Here is a 15228-nt window from a genome sequence, read left to right on the forward strand (position 1 = left end):
TAGCATCACAAAATATTTGTTCTAACCGAACGCCATTTGACGTTTGTCGGCATTTTGGAAGATGAGAGCAGAGAATGTTGTTAAGTAAAAGACTGACAACATAGTGAATTTCATTTGAAACCTGTATCACTCAAATTAAGCGTTTTACACTGTGGTGTTTCAGCGCCGATCTTTTTTTTAGATCGATTCATTCATTTCCATTTAAAGCCAAACCAACCTCTCAAGTAGAACTTAGATCAGCAGCAATGCTTCAAAAGGTAAACGAAAAACAACATATTGAATTTCATTTTATACCTGAAGAGCTCAAATGAAATCCTGAACATGGTGATATTTTGGACTCTAAAACGGTTTCATCGCTAGATACATTTCAGACAAATTCATTCATTTGGAGTAAAAGCTGAGGATGACCTCTCAAGTACAACTTATATCAGCAGCAATGCTCTAAAGAAGATGGTGTTGGTAACCCTTTATGATCTGTATGATAATCCACGTGTACACTATACCTTAAGTGCGCATGCTTTTTCACGAGAGCAGTTGGAAAATGCGGATTTTAGGGCAAACACTGATTCCACACTTGAAATAAATACATAAATAAATATATAACATTGAGTTGTTAATAAATAATATGAGGCAAGTTGAAGAGAATAACTCAGGGATAGTCTGTGATCCGCATGGCCGAGCTCTGTGCAGTTTAATATCATGCAGTGTATGAAAACAGCCAGTCTGACGAGAGATACAATACAGCCATTGTCTGAATGTGTGTATCTTATCTTACTCCAAGTGAAATATGTAATAGCATGGTTTCCCCGGCTGATGAGCCCGTGAGGCCGTAATGTCTTTGTAAGTTTCCATTCTGTGTATTTTGGGGTGAAGGGGAGGGTGCACAGAGATTATCTGGCGACCGTACAGAGGCTCAGTGTTTGAATTATCTCCAGCTCTGCCGGGCAATGTAAGATAAGAACCACTGTGTATTGCACTAGACAGATGATTTATCAAGTAGAGGAGAGATTCTATTATACGAGGTGTAGAATAACTTTGTTACAGTGCTCAGCTGTACAGCGTCATCGCTGCTGACGTTTAGCGCTAGAGAAGCTCCCATATGATCCAGTTAATGCACAACAGATGGATACTATAACTTAAATAATCCATTACACATCGATCCACAATACTGAAGATGGCATGTCAACATTGCTACCAAATCATTAGCAAACATAAGAGTTCTTTGTGTTGTGCTTTGCTTTAGCCTGCTGTCAATTGAGATTATTCTGTCATTTTACGAGTGGAAGCCAACGTTTTCTTTTTAAAACAACACATTTTGGGCCATGCATTATCAATTATGTTCAAAAATTAGCTGCTTTATTTAGCAGATGCCTACATTTATATTTTGGGGAATTCTGTCTCCACACAGCCGTAAAGTTTTTTTTTTTAGAAGAGGGACTGACAAGCTTACTAATAATCAAATTTGCTGGCTTTGATGCTTTTCTTTCTCTTTGATACACTTGCACACAGGGACCTTTGTTAGCCAGTGGCTCGTGGACATATGAGCGTGCATAGACATGGGGACATATTAGCTCTCTGAAGTGACACACTTTCCCCCCCCACGCAATGTCAAAAAGGACACTTTATATGAAAGCTAACATGGCAATTAGGCCAGCATTCGTGAGTTTACGGTGTAGCTGATTTGAAATAATGAATGTGTCACAAACTGGAGTTTCTTATACCAAATGAAATTGGTGATGTGCTATTACTCTTTCCATGTGTTGAACCTAGAGTGAACCTGTGCCTTGTTGGGTGTCGTCTTGAGGAATTCAGAGGGGGAAAGAGAAGAGACTTTTTTTGACCTTTTTCTTTTTACATATAAATACAGTAATTACAATACTTTTGTCAAAAATCGCCATCAACTCTCTGATTGTAATCATGTTAACTTACTATGTACACATGTTGCCACAAAGGAACATCATCTGTGTATTTTTTAAGTGCTAAGAAGTGTTAGGATTTTGATGTTTACATGTACGGTTCAGCTCCCAAGCACAACAAGGGGATACATTTAAAACAGCAGTCTCTCTTCAAGTGTATGGGGGTGGCTTCAATGCATGAGATATAATGACACCATGAAATGAACAATGATAACCCAAGAGTAAATGCAGGTACTGTACGAGTCAGTAGTATTGATTAAATGAATGCAAACATTTCATAGTTATCAAAAGAACATTCCTTCACTTGCTTCGTTTGCTCAAAGGAAAGTCCACATGTCATTTATTTGTCCTTGGAGTTGTGTTTTAATCCAGGCGGCTAGTGTGGAATATCAATTTTGAACCATGTGCAGATCCAGACAATGTGTATATTTTTTCCTTAGTTTATGTTTAGGTTTAACCTGCTTGTTTGGATGACTCCGCTGGCCGTATACTTGTCGTATTGTGCTGTCTCTTTTGTTAGCTTGTCGTCAGCGGGCCGCTGTACCATGAAGGTGCAGGTCACGTCTATCAACGCCGTGTGACGTCCTTTATATCGTCTTCTCTGCGCTTCAGTGGACCTGGAAAATAACTGCAGCCACTTCATAATCTGTGCTTTTGTATTGTACCTCTGTACTGTTTTAGTCCATGTTTCAAAAATGTCAGATCCAGTCAAGAGGATTAAACTCCTCTTCAAGGCCAAAATGTCCTTTTTCTCTGATGATTAAGACATGAGCGCTGGTTGCACTTATCAAGAGACTCCGACGGTTTCTTTCTCTGCCGGTCCAAGGCCGACCTCCTGCAATAGAAAGGATTAAGATAAGCTGAGAAAGAGCGCTAAGCCTTAATTAAGTTAATTGAATCTGTTTATTTAGGAGACATTCATTAATGGACAACATCTGCTTGTAATTGGGCCCCTACAGAAAGCACAAATGTACAATTGTAAGAATGAAAAACACCTGCTCTTTTTTAAATATTACTGAGTGAGACCAGGTAAAAAAATGTCTTCACATTCCCATTTCACCTTCTTAAGAAAATGGTTCCTAAAGGTGGTTCAGGTCTGCAATAGAGTGGTGCAGTGAAAGACCCAGAAGTTCAGAAGGACTCCCTCAACAAAAAGCAATCAAATATTTCTATTTGATTTTAAAATATTGTAATAATAATATCTGTGGCAAATACATGTGTCTGATACTTACAGGGTTTGTTCAGCAGCATAGTCTCCCCGTATTAAAACCAGTTTTATGATTTTTGAAGAATACATGCAATCTCCAGAAGTAAAAAGCTAACGTGAGGCTAACAAACAACATGGCGGTCACATGACTCTGCGTCACTGGCTAATCGCTTCACGTGCAACATTAGCCGTCTCATTTAGTCACTTGCTAGGAACTGCTGTTTGGAAAAACACATAGAAGCTTCGGGCATCCACCAGTGGGGTATTTACTGATGCATTTTATGTTGTAGAATACAACTTGAAAATCTTATACAAAGCTTTTATTAACCACAGGCCTTATTTTGTGGCATCTAACCGTTCAAGAAACGGTTGACTTTGAGATGAGGGAACCGGAAATGGTTAAATGCTAAATCATTTCCGGGTTTTAGGACTCATTTCTGTGTCACTTTGTAGAAAGTTCAAAATGTACTGTAATAAGCATTATTATTTACCTGCATCTGGGGGAGTCATATTTCCACATTGGGGTCTGTGAATCCCTTTTTCCCCTCATTTACAAGGACAGGTTTCTCCGTTCTTGTGTGCCATACGAGTATCTGTCGAGAAAACCAAACATAAACAACGGCAACATTAGTGACATGCTGTTTCCTTAATGCACCCATTCAGGCCGCTCTTCCTTTCAGCAGCCACTCTGCCTCATGTTCTTCAAACCCTGGTTATAGCTCTAGCAGAACATACACCACCACAGGGTCTGTCTTTGTGTAAAAAGCTACTTGAGCGTGAACTTTGCATTAGGAGGGAGTGAAGAGGAACTACACGCCATGTGTTACGACACAACCCTCTTGGGTTAGTGTGTGTAAAGTCCTCTACTGCCCATAGGACAATAGCTACCTTCACATGACAGCCAAGTGAAGACGTTTCGACACAGTGTGTATGAGCTTTTGCCTTTGCAGTTGTGCTACAGTTCTTCTGGGCATGGGATTGTGCTGGAGACCGAGTTCATCTGGCCCCCGAGACCGGACAAACATCCAGGAAAAGCATGGCAAGTGGAACAGGGGAGGGAAAAAAACTGTCAAGCTCATTTTCTCTCTGTGTTGGATCCCTCCTCCCTTTCATCTCTCCATGGCGTCCGCTATGAATTATGCATAGGGCGTGTTTGAAATGTGCCAAGAGCCCACTCCCACTTTGCTCAGGTGTAGGGGGAGGTTAATAGTCAGACTTGCATTTGAAGTGGATGATTATAAGAAAGAGAGATGCCCGTGCACGACTTTCCATTTATTTCTTCCTCTCTTCCTCCCTCTCTCCTGTCTGTCTGTCCCTGCACTCATCTGTAATCAGTGTGACGTCCCTACCTCCCCTTTCCTCCCAACTCCAATTCCGCTCTCTCAGCCGTTCCCTGAATCCCCTCTTTTCATTTCCCCCTCTGAATGGCTGCGGGAGAGCAGGAGAAAAAGCTGGCTGAAAGTATCCCTCTCTCTCTTCCTTTCCCCCCTTTCTCTCTTTGTCTCTCAGTGTGTGTGTGTGTGTGTGTGTGTGTGTGTGTGTGTGTGTGTGTGTGTGTGTGTGTGTGTGTGTGTGTGTGTGTGTGTGTGTGTGTGTGTGTGTGTGTGTGTGTGTGTGTGTGTGTGTGTGTGTGTGTGTGTGTGTGTGTGTGTGTGTGTGTGTGTGTGTGTGTGTGTGTGTGTGTGTGTGTGTGTGTGTGTGTGTGTGTGTGTGTGTGTGTGTGTGTGTAGGGGTGATTGTGGTGTGAATCCTGGCTAACAAAAGCCCTCTGGTTGACTACTCTTTGCCCAGAGAGAGACTTAGTGATGTGACCCAGACCAAAGGCTGGATGCAGGAATGGTGGAGTGGGGATGGAGGAAAATGTTGCTGCTGCTACCTTCAAGCCTTTCTCTCTGTGTGTGTGTGTGTGTGTGTGTGTGTGTGTGTGTGTGTGTGTGTGTGTGTGTGTGTGTGTGTGTGTGTGTGTGTGTGTGTGTGTGTGTGTGTGTGTGTGTGTGTGTGTGTGTGTGTGTTCAAGGGTGAATGGAATTTTCATAGATTTTCTGTCAAAACATTTATTGATTTATTCCCATATATATAACATATGACATATTTTGTCATCGTGATTACTGATCAATAAAAAGCGACTACAGGCACACCAATTAGGAAGCAAGTTCAATGTAATCTGGTTGTCAAGTTATGTCCTTGACATAACTTGACAGGTGGCAACATGCCAAGTTGTTGACATGTTGCCACAGTTCATTTCCCTTATATGCAGTGAGTTAGATAAGAATATTTAATATCTGTGTGTTAAATACGCTGATTAATGTGTTAAATAATCAGCAGTCTGTAAACTCATCTTTGCAAAACATAAAGACTGGAAGTTAGCATGGCAGGAAGGTGAACAAGTGTTTTTGAAAATGATTCCTGTAATAAGACAAGGTTGAATGCCCTATAACGAAGCCATATTGTATATACTGTAATTGTTGGAAGTTGTGGTTTTGATGATTCGTATGACTGCCCTACATCATCAAGGCAGTGTGCTTGCCATGGTGTTGGTAGCACAGAGCTACAGAGTTTGCTCTCACATAACTTCTGAGAACCTAACAATTCTCTCTGTTGCTAAGGGTGACATTCAAAGGGGAGCCTCTGAAAATAGATTATGGTTTGTTTCCACTTTGTTCATTCTGAATATGAATTACTGGGAAAAATATTTGACCAAGATGGTTCAGCATACAGATTCAGCAAGAGGTTTTAAAAGTTGGATCATTAGTGTGATACAGCCAGTGGTGGGAAGTAAGTATTCCCATTTTTCTTTCAACTCAACTCTAAATGATAAAGTAACATATTGTAAGTTTTGCTCCACTCAGCTGTAGATACTTAGAAGTGTATTAAGATTTTACATTCAACACAGATATGGTATGTCTATTAAATATTGAACCAACATGATTGGTTTGTGACCTCTTACAAAAAGCAGTGTGTTGTTGCGGCTGCTTGTTATGTTTCAAAATAACACTTTGATGTCAAATTCTCCAATAATTCACAAGACCTACGTTGTTCGACCTTTGTAAATTTGTGTTTTAGTCGGAATTTGAATGCAGCATTGATGTATTGGTAGAGGCTCTGAATACTTTACCGCCACCGTCTACAGCAGCTTTATTACATTTAAATCAGTCCATCCTTACAAACAATTTAGAAACATACATTTACCGCTTACTGCTTAAGTCAAGGTGCTAAACATTGAAAAAAGGGGATTACCTTAGTGCAATTTTCTGCTTTAGGTTCCAGGTCGTTAAGTGTTACAAGCTCTCGGAGCAAACTACTCTCCTGGTAGCCACCCTTCACCCCGCGAAGCTTAAAATATGCCTGCGGCTTGAAGAGGATGAGCCTCATGTTGATGGCAAAGCCGGCCATGTCGATGGCAAATGGCCGATGGGGGTCGAACACCGTCTTCCAGCCATAGACCTTTCCAGCTGCATTGACCTTGGGGGACTCGTACCGCAAGCCGCCCACAAAGGCCACAGGCCACACTGAGACTTTCCGAGTGGATCTCATCTAGGGAGAGAAAAGACAACAAAAAAATGGAGGAAGGAAGAGAGGGAATCAATCATCTGACAAAGTGTACATGACAGAGAGACAGGAGCATCAGCTGCCAGCATTACAGCGGTGCAGAAGGTTTTTTAGAGCTGCTGCTATTATTCATTCTGAAAGACGGTGAATATTGACCAAGCTTTTATACCATGCGCAGCTGTCACATTGATGGCAGATCCCACATATTGTTCAACAGCTGCCCAACAATGAGATAATTGGACAAAACCGTCTTAAAAGGAACGATTGTGCCAAGCGGGTTTGAAGGAGCCAAGCCATTAGAGCAGGTGGCTCTAGTCGCTGATTGGCTGGTGAGATTCTTTAAGGTTGAGCACTGCCATCGTCTTTTCTTTTTTTTTTTGTCCTTTAATCTTCCAGCATCAAACGATCTTGCTGCCCTTTTCTTTGTCTGCTTCTCAGTGACCAATTCTAGCAAGAACTGCTTCAGTCATAAAGAAGGTACATTTTGACCAGAAAGGAAGGGGAAACAGCTATTCAATCAATGCAGCAGAAATAATGATGCTGGTGCCTCTGTACGGGAAGGTACATTTGAAAGATGCATGTGCATGTACAGTATAAGAAACATTAGAATGATTGCATGGATATAGAAAACGTCTTGGTCAGTTCAGGGGATCAGAGAGCTGCAGAGTGTGAACAGCACGGAGATGGCTGGGGGCTTATGGGAATCAGTGGATTTGAGCTTTAGGGGTGGGAAAAAAACTGTGCCAAGCACCCAGATACAATTTGGCAGGAGGTTTGGCCTTAATGAGCTCTGGGTGTTAACGGTGGAAAATAGTGCTTATGTGTCCATGGGATTGTGATGCTTGAATTTAATACACAGGATGAAATGTTTATAAGGCTGTCACCATCTCTCTCATTATTTTTGTGTCTTATAATCCCAAAATGTGAGGATTCCCTTGCTATTTCTTATATCAACACCTGGGTATTGTTCGCAAATACTGCTGTTCCACTAGGTACCTTCCTTAATGTCGGCAGCCAGGCTCATATTGAATCCATCCACAAACCCATCCACCCCTCTGCTTCCCTCATATACATACAGTAAGTACGCTCAACTTAAATCAAAAGGAGGCTACATCAGGCTCTCTGCAGGCAATGTCAAGAGGCTCGTCAACTTCTGATATATACTATAAATGTGAAGAAGATGACTCCGCCTGCTGTGTCTGGTGACAACATCAACCAGAGTAAAACAACACAAATCTGTTTTATACTGTCACCCAAGCAATGGTATATGATGATGAATTTGATGTGTTTGTACAGAGTCTCTTGTTCCCCGCTGATGCATTTTGTATTTGAAGGCTTGTGTGAGCATTTAAACTCTATTTCCTGCTTCCTTCAGAGGCAAACTGGCCGTGATTCAGAGAAGAAATACCAAGAAAGGAACTGCCAAATTCTCAGAAAGACAAGAAAGCAGTCAGGTGCGTGATCAGACCTTAAGCGCGCAGAGAGGAAGAAACTAATCAGAGTTTTTGCTTATTACTGCAAATCAAGAAGTCCTTGAATTTAAGTTTTAGTCGAAACAAAAGAAGAGTGCTGAGATTATTTAGGATTCTGATTGCATGTCACATTTTTTGTCTTTGTAAAATAGTTTTTTACAGCTCACAATATGTAGAATTATTTGTCTCTCTGATTTCTGTTCTATTTGAACACATTTAGTTAGTTAGATTATTAAAAAGATCAAATGAAAACATAATGTCCTTTTCAGTACTTATGATAGTTTCTCAAATATCTTTTCTCAAACATTTGTCTTAAATCAATCTCTACATATATGGCAGCCATTCCAGTCCAGCGTATGTTGAATTCCAAAACAGAGAAATGTTGCCAGTAGTTTATAGAATACAATTTAAAAAACATTGTATTGAAACAAATACCTGGTAAAACCGTAGCAACTGATAATGCTGTAGTGGTGCCTTCATTTCTTCCAGAGCTGTATATAATGAAATCACCGATGGTCGGTTTTGAAAAACAGATTTTTTTATAACCCTGCCCTACTGCAGTTAATTCCTTTATGTGTGTGATCCATTCTCTTGAAATTAATTTGTTGACATTAGGGGTTGGTTAAAAATAACATATTCCAACCAGTCAAACATTTTGTGGTTTGGGAAAGGAACATAAACACTTAAAGAAATTACATTACATGTCATTTGTTAGACGCTTTCATCCAAAGCGACTAATATACATTCGGTACTGTGGGCAATCCCCACAGGAGCAATTTGGGGTGAAGTGTCTTGCCCAGGGACACAACGACATGCTGACTGCAGTGGGACTCAAACTTGCTGTCCCCTGATTCGGAAGTCCAGCACACTATCCACTGAGCCACAGCCTCCCAGACACCTCAATAATTCACATTGTGTTTAGATCTACTGCATCATGGGAAACATTTTAATGTTTGTTTGTAGATATTTTCATTGGTTTTGATGCCGACAGCTTTTCAGAATTTAAGTAGCTCAAAAATATGTTTTTATTATTTTGTATCAATCAGAGTAGGAATTGTATTCCAATTCAAGATGCTCACTCGAGATGCAGAATAAAGTGATCAGTCTATTCCTCACACATGGAGCACATCAATCCTTCAACCTCGTCTCTACTCTTGAGACTAAAACGCCTCTGTGATTTCAAGCTGTTGAGACATATAAATATTTACTCTGCTGTCAGCAAACTATTCTGTAGTTGCAGACAACTCTCTACTTTCTGTCTATCTGGCTGTCCCAACTCTTTCACTGGCATCCTCTTTTTTCCTTTCTCTGTCTCTACCTCTTATCCTCTCTCTGTCTTCCCCCCTCAGGGCTCTTACTCTGGCCCATAAATAGGCCCGTTGGAGGTGATGGAGGGCCTCTGAGGGAGACCGAGCACTTCAGCTGATTCCCAGAGAAAGGTAATGACAGGCCCCGTCAATACCTGGCGCTCCATTTACTACGGACCCTGTCTGCACCACTAACAAGACCCGGGGCTAATACTCAGAGGACCTAGACCGTGTCCGCTCAGGTAATTCAGCTGATGTTGAGATGGATGGCCTGAGATGTACTGATTACATGCCCAAACATCTCTCCATCAGCTGCAGAACCCTGACTGCTTGTTAAGAGCTAAAAGAAAAATGCTTCAAGTTACTGAGTGGATTTATAGTTCCACCTCTCCTTACATAACAGGTTACAGATGCTACAGTAAATGGCTGGGATGTGCAATAGTTTAAACTGAAGTTATAGGGAAGAAAGCATGCAATTTACTAGCTGAGCATGCTTTTTTCATATACAACTAAAAATAAGTAGTGGATATCTATGGCTCTATCTTTCTTTTAAACCTTTTTTTTCTTGCACTACACTTAACGAAATACCACTATATTTTATGTAATCTGCCTCAGCCTTTCTTTGAGCCCTTTTAAAAGTGCAGTTAGTTTTATTTTACTACATCTTTGCAGAAAATGACCGTGATATATTGCTGAGGGTTCACTGATTTATGGCTCTCTGGATCAATTCCAGTCACTCCTCTGAGATTTATCCTCTGTTGAATGGTTTAATCTCTCAGATTTAAATTACCCTGAATAAACATATTTGTTTATTTTTCTTTTAGCTTGAAAGACATGTTTGGCTTGGTACGTAAACAGGAAGTTTGTACGTTTCGGCTGAATGTAAATTTGTGGGTATAAGCTTTAGATCAGGGGTCGGCAACGCGGCACTGTAACCAGTGGCACACTAGGGATAAGTGGAATAAGTGTGCAAAATATTACAATTGTGTTTTCAGATCCTGAACGAGACCACCGCCAGAGTGCGTCTCCCCGTTACCTGCAGAAGGAAGCCATGCATGCAACGCAGCACTGCTCTCTTTAACTCCAGGCGACTTTCTGCCGCTTTCCTCCGCGGTGCTGATCGTTTCACCACGGAGGAAAGCACTGCTGCCGCGCCGGCACTTCACAAATTGCAGTACCGATAAGGAGCTGTACAAATGCCGCAGTTTTTGCGTGGCTGTGTATTTAGTTGAAAGCCAAGTGGCGATCTGCTCATCTCTCATCAAAATAATATGCTACAAAGGGGCGGACTGGCCATCTGTGTGTGCTGGAGAATCACAGAACGGACGGTCACCCTTATTATGATGCCGTTTAAACCAATTATTTAAATGTATAAACGGCATCATGTAGCCTAAGTTGCGCTGACAATTTTCTTCATATTAAAAAGGTTGCCGACCCCTGCTTTAGATGATTAGTTTTATGATAGAAGTTTGAATACTTTATAATTTGATTAAAGTAGTAGTTCCCTAGAAGGCGGTTCTCAATTAAAAGCACAAATTAGTGAGCAGGGACACACCTTCACAACAGATGACTACAAGGGAGGATCATCAGGAAATTGTTTTCTTGGGAATAGTTTAATGAGCTATCAAGGTGACACTTGGATAATACTGACGATATTTGTTTCTCACGGATTAATTATAAATATATTAGTCTTTCGTTTGGCCTCCGTCAGAGTCTGGTTGCACTGATAAACCTTTTATGGAACCATAGAGCCTTTTCTGTGTACTACTTCTTTAAAGAGGTGATTGGGTTGTGCTATAATCTAGGCAGGACTTGCATGTGTATTTGTAGATACAATAAGATATATAAGGACTTAATCCAGTTAAGTTGATGTAGCATTTAGTAGATATCAAACAACACTCTTATTGTGCCTTGTCTTAGTATTTTTCTTTTGGCCAATTCATTAAGAATTTGTAAAAACAACTTCGCATTAAACAAACATGAATGCAGCTCTTACCTCCTCAAACAGCTCCAGGCTGTATGTGTTGTCGTCGTCTGCAAAGTAGACGATTCCAGCTTGGCTGCTGTTAGCGTTGAAAGTCTCCCTCAGCCAGCGCAGGGCCAGGTTCCTCTGCATGGTGCCCCTGGGGATCCTGGGGTCCCGGGTGTCACCCCGCAGCTTATAGTTCCTGGGCGTCTCCACATTGAGGTGGGTGTAGTTAAGCCCTGTTTCTCGGAGGAGCCGTGTGACGAGAGGCGTTCTCCTTTGGGAGTCCTCCACCAGGATCCAGTGCAGGTTGGGAACGTGGAGGAAGGTGTTGGCCAGCCGCGTGAGCTCCGCCTTCTGCACCGGCCGACTGTATGTGGGGGTGATGATGTGTATGGTGGGCAGTACATCTGACCAGGGAGGAGGCCGTGTGTACACATACTCTGTCCTCACCACCTCCACAATGTCCTTATCTGAGGCACAGTATTCCTTGGAGTCTTGTGCCTGGCCACCAGCCTCCCTCTTGCCCTCCACTCCGTCATCTGCAGATTTGGGGATAAGGAGACATGTAAGGCATTAGTGTGACCTTGGGCTGCCCTTTGTATATTTGCCTCAGGTGACTTAAACCCAATGGGGGTAAAGTGTACCTGAGAGCCGGTGATGGCGGACTGCAAGGCTCTCTGGAATGATAAAGATCTCTTTTACTAGGTGGTGACAGGCTGCAAAAAGTGAAAGCAGGCACCGTGAGAAGATAACACAGTTGATGGACAGAGAGACAGCGAGGGAAAGGGAGAGGATAGATGGCCTTGCTATTCCCTCAGGGTTGCCTTTGGGCATTCGTTTCAAAAGAAGGAAAATGTGTTGGTATGTGGATCCAGTAGACATTCCCCCTATTTGTGTTTGGTGTTACTTTCCTGCAATAAACAGGGAGTCATTTAGCTGAAATTAGTCCTGGTGTTCTCGTTTAAATGTACTACAAAAATATTTTTCCTGAGAGATCCCTTAACATGACTACATTTGCTGTAATTAACTGTGGAAAAAATACTGGTTTGTAAGCATGGACTGAACGCAATCTAAACTCCACTATTAATATATTTTGGCTAATAAATATCTCTAAAAGAGCAAACCATTTTATGTGATTATTTACTGCAATCAATAAGGCATTTTCCGGCTGGGGTTTAACAATTCAGGTAACAACAAGTACAAATGATAACGGCTCATTTTCAGCATATAACCTGTGATTGGTGCACTGGTTTTGTAATCATGTTGGGCATTTGAAAGCAATTTCATATAATTAATAATCAAATATACCAGCAACTGCAGCACTACAGTATATTGATGTTACTGCTAACATTCTGATTTCTGATGTTTTTCTTCTGAAATATGCTAAATATAAATTTTTATGTCAAAACAAAAAATAAAAAATGAACACTATACGCAAGACTTGACTGTGAACAGTGCTGAATGAGTCCGCTGACATATATTGAGTCTAGGGGTAAAGGCCCCAGTAGTTTGGTCGTGATGGATAGAACATGATTATAAAATCATTAAGGTTGTTAATTTCGGTTCATTGTGCCACAGCTAATGGCCATCTTTGTCACTTCTCCTCTCCGGCTCCACTCGCACCTCCAACATAAGGAGGATTTTTCTGCAGTACATAGATTAACACAATCTGCTGATGGCCAGATGTTCAGCAAAGGCTGCCAGCCAGCGCGCTGCCAAAAAACCCTTTTAGCTTCTCTTTTAAGAGCGCACACAAAGGAGCCTGTTGGCAGAGCTGGGTCAGGTAGCACTGGGAATTTATTTTTAATATACTTCATAGTGTCTCACTGTATTTAATTGTCGACACGGTTTGTGATATTTTTAATGTTTTTTGAAGCAAAACGATTTATTAATTTTGGCATTCTTTTCAATGGTTGTTGACTAATCAGACACTATTTAAATAAGTGTGTCGATAAACTAATTAATTAATATAATCTGTTACGTTTATTAACTCCAGACAGCCTTGGGTCATTTCTGTAAACTTGTTTTGTTTGTTAACCCATGTATTTACTCTTTATTGATTTGCTGCAGCTCTAATATGGGTCTGTTTACTCTGCAGCCTACTTGACATTTTAAACTGTTGGTTTGTGGTCTCTGGGGGATAATCAGGGGGCTCATGAGTGTGTGTCTTGATGACTCACGCTGGGGTGCAGACGTGACATTACATGTGGATGTAAGATACCCCTGTGAAGCTAATTGAGGAGACGTTTATTATTTAACATTTCTGATTAAACAAACACAGAAATGAATTCCCACTGAATTTGAATGAGTATAAAAAGGGGAACAGTCTGAACCTAAATGGATGAATTAATGAGGACATGCTGCTGTACACGGCATGCTCTGCGTGGCTGAGCGTCACGCCAAGAGGAAAACGTGGATTGATGGGCAGAGGCATGTGAGCGGATAGGCTGCGTATGCTGTGAAAGAACATTGTTTCATAACAACCCTACTGGGAAAGTCATTGTCGGCATAGAAACAGATTAGAAACAGCTGAACAATTCATCATATTCAACTGATTGAACACACAATAGGCGCGTTCACACCAAGTACTTTTCCCACAAAGGTTCCTGAGAACTACGATTTAGTTGCGTTCAAACCAAAAAGTCCCAGGAACTAAATTAGTTCTAGAGAACCTTTTTTACCCCCTTTTCCGTCCCTGCTAGAGAGCAGGGACTTTCGTGGGAGAAAAAGGTTCCTGTGTCTGATTGGCTGGGCGGAATGCAAACCACGCCCCGTCAAACTCCCAAAAATGTTTGTGAAGCCGCCATTTTATTATCCTTGCATTGCATTATTAGCATTAGCATTAGCCCAGTGCAGAAACGCGGAGAGACTAACTTATGACAACTCAAAATAAAACATGGGAGCAGTGGAGATGAGGAGGTGTCGGCGTTCTGGCCGTTTACTCGGAAAAATTCAGTCCCTAACTCCGGGGACTTCCGGCCGGGGATTTTGGGCGGCAGTATACGCCGTGAAGTTGTTTGCGGCCTGCCAGTAAATCCAAAGCAGAAGAAGAAGAAGTGACTAATCCACCCCCAGGGACTTATTTCCGGTGTGAACGCGATCTGTACTTAGTTCATGAGAACTAAAGAGTTCTCAGGAACCTTTGAGGGAAAAGTACTTGGTGTGAACACGCCTAATATAAAAATAACTCCTAGATGTGTGAGAGAGGGAACCTGATGGTAACTTCTCTGTCTTTATCATGCACCAAACAATCCTCAGTGATGAGTTTTACAATGACTGGACGAGTGTTATCGAGCTACGATGAAGCACATGGTCATGTTGGTGAGTGCTTCTAAATGAACTGCCTGTTTTCTAAACCTGGAGAGAAGTGTTAGGTTCAAGGACCCACTCCAGGTTTGATATTGCCAGTGGAGTGCAATACGTACCCTTGCGGATGGCGAGGAGAGGAGCTATAGCGCTTTGGTGCCAAACAGTGATGAGCAGAGTCCAGGGTAACACGATCAACACGATGGCAAGAATATCTCTTCTCTTCGGCATCTCCAGGATTGGTTATTTGGCTCTGCATTACCTGGAGAAAAAAGATGGAATAATCATCAATATGCATCTTGTTACACATATGGGTTAAAGGTCAAATCACTTTGAAAAAATACATTAAATGACTTTGTTTGTGTTCATATTTGCACACAACCACTTTTTAGAATACTAGAAAACAAAGACCGATCTATCATCATTTTGCATTTTTTACACATGGGATTTCATAATAATAATATTTTAATTTAAATAATGCTTCAATACAAGCATACGATAA

At 41.4% G+C, this 15228-nt stretch overlaps 1 protein-coding gene across 5 annotated transcripts in view; it reads right to left on the reverse strand.

Annotated features, from left to right (window-relative positions):
- Nucleotides 1-1322: 1322 nt before the first annotated feature.
- Nucleotides 1323-15228, reverse strand: part of LOC307027345 (galactosylgalactosylxylosylprotein 3-beta-glucuronosyltransferase 1) — a 79478-nt gene continuing 65572 nt past the window's right edge. For 3 of the 5 annotated variants that reach the window (XM_079695577.1, XM_079695575.1, XM_079695576.1), the window contains 6 exons: nt 14846-14988; nt 12065-12136; nt 11448-11959; nt 6361-6657; nt 3615-3716; nt 1323-2751 (listed from right to left, as the gene is read on the reverse strand). In XM_079695577.1, the coding sequence (XP_079551703.1) occupies nt 3630-3716; nt 6361-6657; nt 11448-11959; nt 12065-12136; nt 14846-14957 (1080 nt within the window). In that variant the 5' untranslated portion in view covers nt 14958-14988 and the 3' untranslated portion in view covers nt 1323-2751; nt 3615-3629. The remainder of the gene's footprint in view (nt 2752-3614; nt 3717-6360; nt 6658-11447; nt 11960-12064; nt 12137-14845; nt 14989-15228) is intronic. The other 2 variants (XM_079695578.1, XM_079695579.1) reach the window with 2 other exon arrangements.

The sequence above is a fragment of the Notothenia rossii genome (assembly GCF_949606895.1).
Source record: "Notothenia rossii genome assembly, contig: scaffold_102, whole genome shotgun sequence".
In the NCBI taxonomy this organism is placed as follows: domain Eukaryota; kingdom Metazoa; phylum Chordata; class Actinopteri; order Perciformes; family Nototheniidae; genus Notothenia; species Notothenia rossii.